Source organism: Centrocercus urophasianus, unplaced genomic scaffold (assembly GCF_019232065.1).
Source record: "Centrocercus urophasianus isolate 14NV4802_14NV808 unplaced genomic scaffold, USGS_Curo_1.0 seq_37, whole genome shotgun sequence".
NCBI lineage: Eukaryota > Metazoa > Chordata > Aves > Galliformes > Phasianidae > Centrocercus > Centrocercus urophasianus.
In genome coordinates this window covers 903,741-918,181 of record NW_024884944.1, presented here as the reverse complement: position 1 = coordinate 918,181, position 14,441 = coordinate 903,741, and the positions used below count along the sequence as shown (strand labels likewise).

General features: G+C 50.8%; 1 protein-coding gene across 4 annotated transcripts in view; it reads left to right on the top strand.

The window, feature by feature from the left end:
- The window catches only part of ETS1 (ETS proto-oncogene 1, transcription factor), a 64,917-nt gene that overhangs the window by 13,265 nt on the left and 37,211 nt on the right, over positions 1–14,441 (top strand). The window contains exon 1 of one of the 4 annotated variants that reach the window (XM_042831988.1): positions 12,563–12,762. The exons of the other annotated variants lie outside the window; for them this stretch is intronic. Coding sequence (XP_042687922.1) covers positions 12,681–12,762 — 82 coding nt within the window. The 5' untranslated portion in view covers positions 12,563–12,680. Of the gene's footprint in view, positions 1–12,562; positions 12,763–14,441 lie in introns of those variants that run through there. 4 annotated transcript variants of the gene reach the window in all.

The window sequence follows — 14,441 nt, the reverse complement described above, 5'->3', positions numbered from 1 at the left end:
TTGCACTGAAGCCAGAAGTCTCAGCTCAGAGGTTGCAGCTGGAAAGGAGCTGAGGGTGAGGGGTGGGAGAGAGAAGGGAGGTGTATGCAAGCCTCCCATCCCATTCAACTCCCCCTCTCCACTTTCCTCCCCCCGAATCCTCCCAAAATACACATGCCCCGAAAAAAGAAAAACACTAGCAGATTTTTTATTTCAGAAAGTAAACACTTAGGCCATGGGGGTCTGGAGGTTATGGGAAAAGAGGAAACCATTGGGCTAATCAGGCTGGGACACACTTCCCCTGCTGAAATAAACCAGAAATCATTGCATTACAGGGTGCTGCTGTGGTTAACCCTGGTGCTGCCAACACAGCTGAGCTGAGGAGCTCAGAGCCTGCCCACGTGCTTTTTCCCTCATTCCCTGGTTTATGGCCAGAGCCAAGTGCTGATGCAGAAGGGGAGCCAGCGCTCTGCAGGGGCCCTTTGGCATGTTGGCCCTTTGGGAATGAGTTGTTGGGAATTTTTAGTAAGAAATTAAGTGGGCTTTTTTTTTTTCCTCATGGTTTATGAGCCATCCTATAGAATTTCATAGCTATTCTTGCCTGAGAACTCCGACTGTTGCAGACATCTACAGAAAGGAAATCTTTCTCTGCTTGGATCAGCGAGATTTGGGGGTAATATCTGCAGACCTTTGAAAGTTTTTTTCAGAGGGCTTTTAATTCTTGTTAGAATTGTGTTGGGTGTACAATTGTAAGATTACCATTGACTTGGTTGCAGACCCTTTGGGATGGAATCCTTCCTTCTTTTACTCCTGTGTTTGTTGAACACAGCGTATGGGATCTGTGTGTGGAATGGGGGACATTGGTGCTCCTGCAGGACAAAGAATAGCTGTAGCCCAGGTGTGGGTGAGTTCACAGCCCTCTGTACCAGCTTTACAAAGATATCCAGTTACTCTCTCTAAGCCTGGCCTTGGACTTGCCTTGTCTCCTATTAGTTGCCCACTATAAATGGATACTTGCTATCTGGTCTCACATGTCTTAAGACTGCTGCAGGCTGGATCTCTAAGCATGAACGTTTATCACTGTGAGTCTGTTTCATCCTTGCTGTGATTGCTGACCCCTTTGCATACTGCCAGGCACAGATCTGCAGTGAAGCCCAGATGGGTTTTACACCCAGTTCCTTGGCTTCTTTGGGAATCTCATTCTTAGCAAGATACTCGTAGCTGAATTTCAGCACCCTGTGCCTGCGTTCTCCTTGCAGGCCTTCCCTCTGCTAGCAACTACCCCAAAGAGACACAGCTGAAAGGGAAAAAAAAAAAGCACTGACTACTTTGTAGTCAGTGTAAAGTGATCTTTCCAGTGATGCTGCTGAAGAAAGCTCTACCTCATCTGTTACAGTGTAAGTGTTGGTGGTGAAAGGTGCCATCACCGGTTCCTTGAGCCATCAGCCAGGCTCTTGCAGTGTTCCACCAGAAGGCAAATCCCCAGATAGCAACGATAGGGGAACACTGCAGACCTGCTGTGTCCCACCCCCTCTATCTCAAGAATGCATTTGAACAGGAGCTGTTCCTGCAGCCTCTGGAGGCTGAAGCTTCAGATGGCAATCAGGCTGTAAGGAGATCGTCCCACAGGGCAAATTTCAGAATTTTTTTGGAGCTGGTGTTCAGCTCAGATAAGCCCTGGAGAGCTTAGATACTTTATCTGAGTCTTATCTGAGCTATTTGCATCACTACACTCTGAGAAACCATGCTGTCAGACACTTGGGGAGGGGAGCGAGCTGTCTGAGGATGGCCCGTCTGTCTTTCTTGGTATTTCAAGCAGACAGACACCTTCAGGAGGACTGAGATATCCTGTTCCACGTGCAGCTCAGAGAGCTTGCATGCAGGTTGGTAGATGTGGAGCAGGAAGGAGAAAGACCGTGCTTGGAGCCACGTGGTAGGAAGGATGGAATTAGGTCCAGTATTCACAGAAGTCCTATAAGAGATGGCATCCCTTAGCATGTCTGACTGAGGCCATTGGGTTTAACAGCTGAGGTTTGGAAGACCTTGGCTATACAACTTAACAGAAAGTCTTCAGACACCCAAAGTGTGCTCATTTCCACCAGAGTGATGTCTACACCATTTACAAGGCTGTCTGTAGTCACTGTGTGGCAATTTCTCGTGTTGGAGATGCAGATGATAATTAATTGTACATTTTATGACAATACTTAATTCATTGAGGTCAGGCAAGTAGCAGGAAGTCTCTGGAGAACAGTATTGTACAAGAGCTCAATATTGCTTTAAAAAACCCAACACAGCAAAAAGCCATCTTAGCCAATCCCAAGCCATTGGTGTGACTGTCCCCTTGAACCTATGTATAGCCTGCTGAACACGTGCTGGAGTTTACACAGCCCTCCGGATGGGCCTCCCCCTGTGGGGTTTTGTATCAATAGGCTTTGAAACTGTTGCAGTGGGTCAATTGTTGGCTATTTCACAATGAATTAAATACAAGCTGCCTCCGGCAGCAGGCAGAGCTAACGAGGCTATGCGTGAACCTTGGGAAGAGGGTTTCTCCGCAGTGAATGGAATAGATGCAGAATGGAATAGTGAGAGGCTCGCTGGCTTCCGAATGGCTTGCAGGAGGTGTAGGGAAAGCCTGGGGTGGATTTGCTTATGGGCTTGTTCTTGATGCTGGGAGATTCCCAGTCAGCACTGGTCAACCCTGAGAGAGCTGTGTCTGGAGAGCTGTGGTCCCTTTATCTCCCAGAGGCAGGGCTCCTCTTCTGGGATTTCTCCTTCTTCCACCATATGCTGCAAGGGCAGGTGAGGATTCCAGGCCAGAATCCAACCTTAAATCTGAAGCTAACTACAGCCTGACTGGAAAGGGGCTGCCTCTGCCCCGCTATGTGGGAATGCTGCCATTGATTTCAGCAAGAGGATTGGGTACATGCACTGAAAAGCCATATAATACAGATCAACAGTTCATGACATGACTTCCCTTCCTGGAAAGGGAAACGAGGCTGCTGACATGGCATACGTTGTGTGAGCAGCAGTACATGGCAAAAACACTTCTAGTTATTTGTGCTTTCCGTAGCACAAGTGCAATGGAGCAGAATAAATTGCTCCAACCAAAGTGGAGACGTGATTTTAGGAAGTAATGGCCCAAGCTACTTCTCATCAGTGAAGGATTTTCAGGCATCTGAAATGTTTTTCTCTCCAGATCGTATGATTCACTCTCCACATCCTAAGTTCAAGGGGTGCAGAGGGCACTCATTTTGGCCAGACTGATGTCAGTGTTGAGGTAGAATAGGAAAAAAAGAAGGAGATGCCCCAAGGGAGCTTGCTCATGGAAAACTTCTAATTTAGTCAGTTCCAGACATCTTGTGGAAGAGCCTGTGCTTGGGGCATGTCAGCCTAGTTCTGCAGGCTAAAGAGGCATGAATAATTATGGAAAGCAGTGATAGAAATAAAGCTGGCATCTTAGTCCTGCCCTGGACCAGTTCTTCACCATGCTGTGAGCCTGGGGTACCTGTGTGCTGTGAGACATCTCCAGGGACAACAAAATCTCTTCTCTGCTTTGCGTCTCCCCAGCCCTACCAGGCCAGATGCTCCCTTTGTCTGGCAGCTCCTGTTGTGTTTCTATCCAGACAAACAGCTACTACATGAAAGTAGTAGCAGCTTCCATTGCTTCACAGTAATCAAAGTGACAAGATAACGAGGCAGCCTGGTAGCCTGCTTTGCCTTACACTTGTGCTGAATTCTGGGCTAGGTGTCAGCTCAAGCCCTATCTAAATGAAACACAGCTCTTTGACTTTCTTCTATTCATTTGAAACCGCAAAAAGTGATGGATTGTTCTGCAGAAATCATCAATATTTTGTCAAAGCGAAAACCAAACATTTCCAGGCAGAGCTCAGCTTTTTCTGCTGCTGCCTGTGTTGATGCAAAAACAAATCTCTGTGGGAAATGCCAACATAGAAAGAAAATGGGGAAATATGTTGGGCTGCTCTGCAGAGTGCTTCCTTTGCTCTCAGATTCAGACCTGAGGGGCTTCAGGGCTGAGAGTGGTTGAACCCAAGATGTCAACCTGGATCACTCCTAGGAATTACTTAGCAAACTGGTTCAATCAGCTCTGTTGGCATATGAAAGCATCCCGGTTTGAGCCATAAAGTGTCTGCAAGGGATTCTTGTGCTCTCCTTTCCATCTGTCAGGTTGTAATGCTTCATCCAAGCTGTAGCTTCATTCGAGCTACAGCTTCAAGCCATAGAAACTGCTGTTTTTAGGATTCATCAATCTGCTCCCTGTCTCATTGCACATCACCCTGTCTTCCTTTCCCCCACATTTACACCTAGTAAGGCTCTCTGTCTGTCTCTGTGTTTGGTGTAGCAGATCCTTCCATAACCATCAGTCTTCCAACATCCTTCCCTGGGGCCTTGCAGGCTGCAGTTAGCAGCAGACAGTGGCAGGAGAACTCTCCCCTCCTCACCCACCTGAGACAAAACAGTTTTAGTGGGGCTCTCCCACGCCTGCCAAGTGCATCTTGACGCTCCCCTCCCTGGTGCTGCACTTCCTCACTTCATTAGCACTGGAGATGTTTATAAATGGAAGAGATAATATTTTTCATTTCCAGTTTGGGTTTCCAGGGCAGCCACTTTCTGCAGCACTTAGGAAGTTTAGAGAAGACGAGGTTATATAAACGATTTTTTCCCCCCTGGGTTCTTATTAATCAAGTGGCTTGCAGAGCCATTCCTATCCCCTTGGGATAAAGGGCACTAGTGGGTGAGCGGAGGCAGGCAGTTAACACAAAAGCTTTTTTTGGGGGGGAGACAGGGGGCTTTTGCCCTTTTGTGTACATTTGTTATGAGTGAAGCCGTCAGACCTGGCTGTTTGGGTTTGAAAGTGTGACTGGAGAGCTGTGTGTTGTGCTCTTAGGTTACACGTAAGCTGTGCTTTGGGCTTCACTCTGGGACTTGCCCCTGGTAGGCCTTCAAGCAAGTCATGTAGCGCCTTTGAATGACAATTTACCTGGCTCTGCTGATGCATCCTTGTAAAATTTGATTATCTGATGAAAAATGTTTGCATTCTCTGAGCAAAGGGGGAATATGGTTCTGACAGCAATGAGTTTCTCCCTGTGCTTTTTACAATAAAACCCTATGGATGTGCACACACACATACGAGCTAATTAATATATTTCCTGGCAAGATCTGATGCACTTCTAAGGCTTCCCAGCACTTTCCCACCCAGGCTCCAGCAGCAGCTCCTGCCCAGCATTGCTGTGAGCTGCAAGGGCAGCTGGTGGGCTTGGAAAACAGGAGCGAGCTTCAAGTCAGCTCCTCTTGTTCCCATCAGAACAAAACCAAGATCTGTCTCCTCCTCCGTGCCCTTGCTCCCACTGCCTCTCCATGACCAGAGCTGAGGATGGGGGTCTTTCTGTTTTCCTTGGGTGGAATTAGCTCTGGCTGGAGCAGCAGGTCCAGCTGTTGCAGTCCTGGAGCTGAAGGTCCACAGGAAATCAGCTCATTAGTCTTCTGACCCACATTCCAGCTTTCCAGCCATGTTCTCGGTGTGAAAATAATGATTTAAATAGCCAAGAGTGGAAAATAATGATTTAAAGGAGGTAAAGGTAGTATTTGCAACTATTGCTGACTGTAGACTTGGCAGAGGGATGTTGTATTTCTTCCGGGTCTGGGGAGCGTGTGGGAAGCGGTGAGGGGAAGGTGTTGAACATCTGGAGTGATTTAGCAGTTTTGTGCCGTTGTGTGAGGCTGTGTGCTCATGGTGCTGCAAACGTAGCTGGCCCTGAAGAACTGGGATGGAGTGATGAGGAGAGAAGCTGCTTGCTGGAGCAGGTGCACGTTGGGCTTTGCAGAAGAGCAGCGTTGACTCCATGGGGACAAGCTGACATCACGAGGACAGGGGATGGGTGCCGACGGCCCTGCTTCCCTTGAGCACCAAGGGAACTTCATTCAGCTCCTGGGATGTTTGAAGTGATGCTGAATGAATTTTTTTCTGAGTGGTCAGAATGAATTTTCGGACTTGGAGGAAACTCCAAGCGCTGTGTTACAACACAGAGATGCCTTTTGTTTCATCTCAACGTTGCTCCCAGCTGAAAATGCAGATGCATTTCAGCTCATCTGCACCTGAGCCCTACCCCTGCTGCAGGAGCCTCATTGATCTGAGTGCAAAGAGGGTTTGTTAACAGGTTATTTTTGTTGGTTTTGTTTAAGTTTTCAAATTCTACCCCAACTTGAAAAGCACGAAAGTGAGAAGCTGAAGCTCAGGTTGAGCAACGCGTGATTTTCCCTGCTTACTTTCTTTTTGCTGTGAGCCCAGTGAAAAACGTGTGGAAAAAGAAAATGGTTTGCTTTAACACAGAACGTATTTAGAAAAAATATTTATGTCTCCTTTTTTTTTCTTTTTTTTTCCCCTCTGGCTACCAGCAAGCCAGAAAAAACACAAATAAATCAGCTATTTGCACAACTTGTGCTGCAAGCAAGGGGCAAGTGTGGAGGGAAGGAGCCGGTTTGTGTGCCGAACCCCCTCTATCTCTCCATCTCCATTCAACAGCTTTCAGGAGATAATTAAAAAACCGAAATAACTGGTGATGATGATAGCTACATAATGAGTGACGATGCTCGGAGTCGCAGGCTCCTACCGACCAGCTGTCTCTTGCCCATTTACACCAGCGAGGATTTAGGGCTGAGGCGAGCTAATCAGGAGACCCTCATGGGGAGAGAGGCGTGTTATTTAATTAGCTTCACAATGGACTGACTGGGAGGCACGTGGTGGCTCTAATAGAAGGAGATAGATGTCCTTTTAGCTGGGCTAATTGTTAGGAAATAGCAGAGCCTTTGTTCAGCCCCAGCATGTGGCCTGTGATCTCGCAGAGCCCAGGGGCTGCCCGCTTATAATTTTAGACAGATCTATTCAAGCCTGCTCTGTAGCGCGGGGCAGAACAAGACGGGCATTGTTGTAGAGCCAGGATCGCTGTCCAAGAAAACCACCCGAAAAACCCAAACACGTGTAGAGCGGAATATTTCTCTGTCGTTCATTCACTATCAGGCCCGGCTGCCAAGCTGAGACAATTGGGAGCGAGGAGGTTTCCAACGCACGGCGAGGGTTTTCCTCTTTGAAACACTCATATGAGAGTCCTTCACCGAAGGAGCATCTCTGCCAGCGTCGTATCTGGGTGGGCAGCTCCAGGGCTTGATTGCTGGGAGCTCCATCCCATAATTCCCCATAAACACGTGCTGCAAGCATGGTGTACGTGGGCAAATTGTGCCCATCTCTGAGTGATCTCCAGAGATTTTGCTTAAGCACCTGTTGTGATTGAGGTGGGATATTTGTTTGGGTTGCAGAGCCCTTGGCCGTCGTGGATACGGTGTCTGTATGTCCTGGAGTGCTGCACACCAGGAGATGGGAATCCTGGTCTGCCCTGAGCTGTCTCCTCAACTCTCTCCATGGTTTGACCCTGTCCTTGTCCCTTTGTGAAGTGAACATCCTTCTGTTAAACAAGGGAGATGGAAGCACAGAAGTTTGTAAGAGGTCGTGTGGAAATATTGACCAGGAATTAAACTCCCATCTCCTGAGCTTCTCTGTCCTGGCCACAGAGTTAACCTGAGGGTCACTGCACTCCAGGGTTTGACTCCCCTGTGCTGACTGCTTCCAACCATCTGTGTGCAGGCGTGCCATTTCTCAGGCTCTGAATTTGTACCCTGGGGGTTGGCACTGCATGGCTGGTCCTTGAGAGGTGCTTTTGAGGCTCCTGGCACCTCCGTGAAAACAAAATGTAGCTGTTGCTTGATATTTCTTGAAGTTTTGGCTTTTGTTGTTGTTTCTGAAACATTGAATGAACACAGAAATATTGGTGAATAGCATCCAGCTGTCCAGATTGGCTTCGCTGGGGTATTAGTGATAATCCCATTGCTTCTTCTTTGTGATACCTCACCTGTTTCCCAGGGATGGGGATTTCAGGTACCATCCAAAATGGGTTCAGTAACCTCTGTTGCTGGAGATCAGTAAATATGAGGTGACCAGAGATGTGTTCCTTAAGTCTCAGCTGTTTACTTCTGTTGCGGAGGAGACTGCCTGAGATCTGACCAGACAAGAGGTGCAACAAATGAGGTTTGATGTGCTTTAGTTGTGCGTGCTGGGGGCAACTGTGAGTATCACGAGTTAAACAGCAAAAACATCGGGTCCCATTTACCAAAAAACTCAGTGCTGTCACTTAGGGAGGAAAGGAAAAATGTACCGAGAGAAAAAAACAGCACTGCAGAGCAGCTTACGAGGATTTTCCATCAGCCAGCTCTTCCAGCAAGGCACCGAGTGAGTGACAGCACCCCCACCAACGAAATTCAAGGCAGAATTACATCGCTCCAGCTCACATTAGCTAATCAGGTTATGAAGCAGCATGGGATCGTTGGCAAGCCAATAGCAGGAGACACTGGAAGATGCTTAAGCAGCTTGTGAGAGCGCTGATTGAGGTACCCACGGCGCGCTGACCAGCGCTGTGCTGTGGGGCTCTGCGCTGGGTTCCTGCTGCCGCGCTGGCCACAAAGATGCTTTTGTGAGCCATCTCCGCTGGGAAGCTAATGAGAGCAGGAGCCGAGGAGGCTCGGAGGCGGCTTCCTCCGCTCGCACCCGGAGGGCAATCAGAGGACGTTATTGTGGCAGCGTCTGGGCTGTTCTGGGCTGAGCTGAGGACTGAATTCTGCAGCTCCGTGGCACGAACAGAAAGTTGCTTTTAGGGCAGGTGGTGCGAAGGATGGGGACCCTGCCTGACTCTGGGCATGGAGCAGCCATGGGACCCCGGGGGCTGCAGCCATCTGGGTCACAGAGAAGCCAGCGTTTCATGATGGTCGCCATCTCCTGCCCACACACATGAGATGTGAGAGCCTTCCCAGCCAGCAGTGCAGGGCACACAACACGTGCTGGTTAACGGGCTCTATTTGCATGCCGGCTGCTTTAGCCAACAGGGGGAGGCTGCTGTCACCAGGACTGCTAACCCAGCCTCTCTTTACCAGCATACAACAACTCGCTCAAATGCTTCCCAGCTATTATGGTGCTTGAAAGAATTTCTCATATAATTTTAAATTCCAGGAAAGGTATCTCCCTGGGGAAAAGTCGTGGCAGCTGCTTGCTCCTTCCTCTCATTGCAGTGGGCCACCTCCACGCCCAGAGCCACCTCCCTGCTCTTTCCTTTCTTGGAGTGGTGGCTGCTGCTCTTTCCAACAATGACCCTTTGCCGTAAGCCCTTTCATGTCTCCGTTTCTCCCTGGAATTGCACAAAACTTTTTTTCTTTCTTCCTCTTTGCTCCTGATTTTTGTCTCCTGCCCTCTGGTTATTGTTTGCCTGACAAAGCATCAAACTGAGGCCCTGACCGCTCGTAGTCATTAAAAATCCCATGGTAGTTTTGGGGAAGGCTCCAATTTGGCTAATTACATTCTGCCATAAATATCCCCCTGCAGTTTTAATTGGTTATGGTGTTCTTCATTTCCTGTCCATAACAGCTGGGTGGTGTGACTCTGCGTTCTTACGTAGCCGCTGTGTTCACCCCAAAGCTGGCTGTGTTTTGGGGCTAGCAAAGCACCTTTGCTCAGCCAGCAGTAGAGGCTCCCAGAGCAGCAGCAAGGAGGTGGGCAAACCCAAGGAGTCTTCCCAGACACAACATCTGGAGGAGAGCCCACAGCTGCCAGTTTGCAAAGGCTCAGCAGGAGTGGATCTGGCCCTGCTAATGGAAAGGGCCGGCCCCAGCTCAGGAGAGCCTGTGTCCACCCTGCAGAAGGGCTCTGATGTCCTCATACCTTTCCTCGGCTCTAAATGAATAATAATTATTCATTTAAACCGAGGTTAGTCAGCATCCCTGGAACAATGTGGCATTATTGCCTGTCCTTTCTTTGTTCCAAACTGTTGAAAAACAATCGGGCTGCATTGTGGAGGGAGGGCAGATGGTTATCTCCGATGGACAGCAAAATCTTTTGACTGTATTAATGGCAGGAGTGCTGTTGTCCACAGCCCAGCATCCTCCCTCGACAGGGGAGAAAATGAACAGATATTAACATTGAAGAGCAACAGAATGGAAAAGGAGGGTGAGTCTTGGATGTTGAAGAGGAAAGATTTTTCTGAAGCCTGTAAGCAGCAAATAGGAACCAGTTGCTGAGGCAAAGTCATGTTTGGCAGGTCTTGGACTACAAATGGTCACATCCCAGCTGAAGAAACTAATCAATGGATTCCTTCCATGCCTTCTGTGAACACTGAGCCATTGAACGGCTCAGCTGGAGTTCAGAGCCAGGGCTTTCATGTTGCAGGCTCTGAAGTGAACACAAATTAAGGCAGTCGCTAGGATTGAGTCGAGTTTGAAGGAGAGATTCGGCTGCCCTGGGAGGAAATTTCTGTCCACAGCCTCTCTCTTCTTTTCTCCAACCTTCCCTCCGCTTTGAGGTTTGCTGCCCCAGTGCTGCTCTTAGAAGCACTCCTCATTGTCCTGCAAATCAAAACAGGAGTTTGGGGAGCTCAGAGCCCCCCACAGCCATGCAGCACCAAGCTGTGGCTTCGTGTCATCAGATCTGCAGGATCAGCACTGAGCCGGCATGCCAAGAGTGTGTGCATCTTCTCTGATAAAAAACACACAAGCTGCAAGAACAGTCTTTGTTAGAGCCTTTGTACTGGCCCAGAAGAGAGGGAGCCTCAATACAGGTGTGCTGGACTTCAGCCAGTCTCTAATGCTCACAGAAGAGGCCAAGCCAAATGTATCAGCCCACGGGAGCAGGGCTAAAGCACAGACACCTGAGAGGCAGCTGATGCTCTTCTCTGCTCAGCTCTTTCATCCCAGCAGCAGCTCCTCTGCTGCATCCAGGAGCATCCCCACTCATGGGAGCCTTCTGCATGGTGTCAGCAGCTCGTCCCCATCAGCTCTCACTCATGCACGGCACCACGGCCTCGCTGTGTGCCTGCTCTTTCAGCCTGGGGATTGTGGTTTGCTGCAGGAGGCCGCACTCAGTCTGAGCAACGCGGGTTCACAAGAGCTAGAGGGGGAAGAGTGGGGCCATAGGGGCCACAGATGCTTTCTGATGGCTTCACCTTGGCCAGGAGGCTGCAGCCAGCTGTGGGGCTGCTCCCCCCACAGCAGCACACATGCGCTCTCCCAGCTTCTCCCTGCTCCCCACCGTGCATTGCAGCCAGCCTTTCTGCTCAGACTCCTCTCCACTGTTTCTTCCTCCAATCACTACTATCCATTGTATAATGGCATAAACAACACCAAGACAGGACAGGTACAAGTCTTTCATCCTGTGCAAGGGGGTGCAATAGGGACCCAGTTTTATTCTTGCAGCCATTCTCAGATAGTGTGGTTTGTTGCACATGAGGGTGCACAGCCCTCGTGCCCTGCCTGCAGCACCCAGCACAGCTCAGAGCTTCAAAAAGCATGCAGAAATCAGGAGGCTGATTGGGTGCTGGTCACAGAGAATCACCAGTATTGGTTTTCTGTAAAAGTGAGGAACTGAACTTGTAAGTGGAGGGTGAACTGGAAATAAAAATGCGAGGCACCCAGGCTGAGCTTTCAGGCACATCTCTGCCCGCTGCGCTTTGCTGGTGTTCAAACAGCCTGAGCTGTCTGCCTTGGTTAAACAGCTGTTGTGTGAGCAAGCATCAATCTCTGCATTTCTGGTCCCGGCACCTCACAGCTTCTTTTATTTCCAAGACATTTCTTCTATAAATACACCTTGAGTGAATGAGATAGGCAGTGCTAAAGGAGCTAGAAACACTTCTGAGCTCTAACATTTGCATCTGCAGCTGAAACACACTGGGGGATTCCTGTTGTACATGTGTGCATGTGCCCTGCTTCATCCTGGAGTGAGCAGCCCCAAACTCACCCTTCACCCCATTGCAGCCCCAGGGCCCAGCTTTGCTGTGTCCCTGCCAGTGTGTCACCAACTGCTGAGACTTTCTGAGATAGAGAACCACAAAAGCTGGTTGCTATTTTTTTTTTTACACTTGTACCGGTAAATTGACATCTGTGAGTCATAATCTCCTTTCTGCTCTGCCGTTTGTGGTCTGAAGTTTTTGCTACCCAAATATAATAAAACGTATTTTATGTGAAAACCGATATTCTTCTGTTAAGCTCACAACACTCTGGCACAGTACTCACCTTGCATCTTTCTATCCGTTCCCAAACCCGTTTGGCCTCCCACCTGCACAAATCCCACCTGAGCTAGCCCTCTTTGCTGGCACACGAGCGTGCTGCACACCCCGGGCTGGCACTCAGCGTGTCGCGATCACCCTTGGGCTGCCAGGGCTCCGCGCTGCGCGCATCTCAGGGCATCGAGCAGGGAGAAAATAACGCCTCGAGATCTTTTTCCCCGCGTGGAAACGGGACGCGCGGTGCAGCAACGCGCAGCTCAAAGCCCCCCGAGGCGGCTCCGCTTCGCTCCCCGCAGCGTCGGGCCCGGGGCCGCCTCCGGGGCGGGGGCATTCGGGTCCCTCCCCGCCGCTGTCACTGCCGCCCAAGCGCCCTCCCCTCGGCTGAGCCCGGCCGGGCGGCGGCGGCGGCGGCGGGGGGGGCGAGGCGGAGCGGAGCAGCAGAGAAGGAGCGCGGAAGGAGAAGGGAGAGAGCGAGGAAGGAAGGAGGAGGAAGAGGAGGAGGAGGAGGAAGGCGCTCTGCCGCCGCTGCCCCGGCGCAGCAGCCGCCCCCCAGCTCTCGTTCCCGGTCCCCTCGCTCCGGCCTCAGCCATGAAGGCGGCGGTGGACCTGAAGCCCACTCTGACTATCATTAAGACGGAGAAGGTGGACATCGATCTCTTCCCGTCCCCCGGTGAGCCGCTCGCGTCGCGGGGAATCCCTTCTCGCTTCCTCGAGGGTGGAGGTTTGGGAGTATATGCGTCTCTGGGGGGTCCCGTGGGAAGGGCGAGGTGAGGGGGCGCCGCCTCCAGCTCTGCCCGGCGGGGTAAAGGCGAAGTTGGCTTCGGAGCGCTCTGAAGACTTCCCCTCCCTGCCCTGCACGGCGACCGCCGCACCCCGAGCTCCTCTCGCCGCCGGCAGCGCTGCGGGGCGGCACGGGGCGGGATGCGAGCCGTGGGATCGGGGCAGCTCCCGGCCGCGAGTGGGCGAGGCGGGGCCGCAGCTCGGGCCGTGGGGCGGATCCCCCCCTCCCCGTGGCCCTGCGCGGTCCGAGCGCGGCCGGGATCGGGAGTGGAGCGACTCGGCACCGCCTCTGCATCTGGAGAACCCGCGGCTCTGCTTTCCTTAGTTTGATTTTTTTTTTTCCCTCCTTGAAACGCGGGGAGGACGGGTGCTGGAGCTATCGAGGCTGGGAGCAGCGTGTCAACGTGCTAGGCGCGCTTTTTCTTTTTGCTTTTTTGTTTTATTCTCCTAGCGCTAAGTTTTGGTGCCGGCTGTACAGAGCTGAGCGTTTCCCATAAGAAGGAGCGCTGCTCTCGCAACGCTGCCGAGCCGGGCGCTACTGAAGCAGGGGCTACAGGGACACGGCTCTGCCTTCTGGCTACAAGGGAGGGTTAAGCGCAATCCCACTGCTTCCTTTCTCCCCAAAATATTCCCGCTGTGCTGAAGGAGATGTCGCTGGATTTTGTGCACCGAAGGAAACCGAGTCAGAGCTGTGTGTTTCTTTGCTGTTCCACAAGTTTCTGGGAATCCCAGGCGGGGGCTCTGCACCGCCAGGTGATGGGATTTGGGATGTGGGTGGGAACCAATCAGTACTCAGTGCTCCCAATCAAGAAGGGTGTCTGAGGGCTTGCAGGGAGCCTGACGTGTGTGATCCATGGAGGACCCAGTCAGTGATCACAGCTGCTTCAGTGCTCCTAACAAGGCTGAGCCTGGCTTTCCTGTGTGGGCTCTGAAGGGCTTCCAGTTGCGATGGGGATGCTGAGGACAATTTCCAAAGCACCTAAGCTGGTTAACTGAGAAGCTTTGGTGGAGCTGAGGATCTGTTTGTTCCCATTTCCTACAGCTCTGATTGAAAGAACATTTACCCAAGGCTTGTCTGTACACTTCATGTCACGACTGCTGTCTTGTTGCTTGCAGGTGAAGCAAATGGGATGGGAACACCTGGCTCATGGGCACAGGGCTGGGAGGGTTTGTTTGTCTTCCAATCAGACCAAATATCTGTTTAAATTTAAACATCTCCTGGTATGGGTGGCAGCAGGTACTGAGGTGTCTTTGTAGTTCAGGTGTTTGAGCAGCGGATCAATGGAGCTGCCTTTTGCCTCAAGTGAGGACGTGTTGTTTCGTGCTGCCTTCAGTTCATTTTCTTCAATTCAAGCTCTTTTGCAGCTTATGTCAGCAAGCAATTTTTAGCGTTGACCCAAAGTTTAAACTTTGGCAGGAAGAGCGCTGAGAAACACAAACCAAAAAGGTAAAAAAGAGCTGACTCCCTGTCGGCTTCAGCTGCAGTCGCTTCTGTTTTGGTGGCTGTGCTAACACTGAGCCAGAAAGGTCAATGTTGTCAATTAGCTGGCTTAACCTCATTTCCCCTGC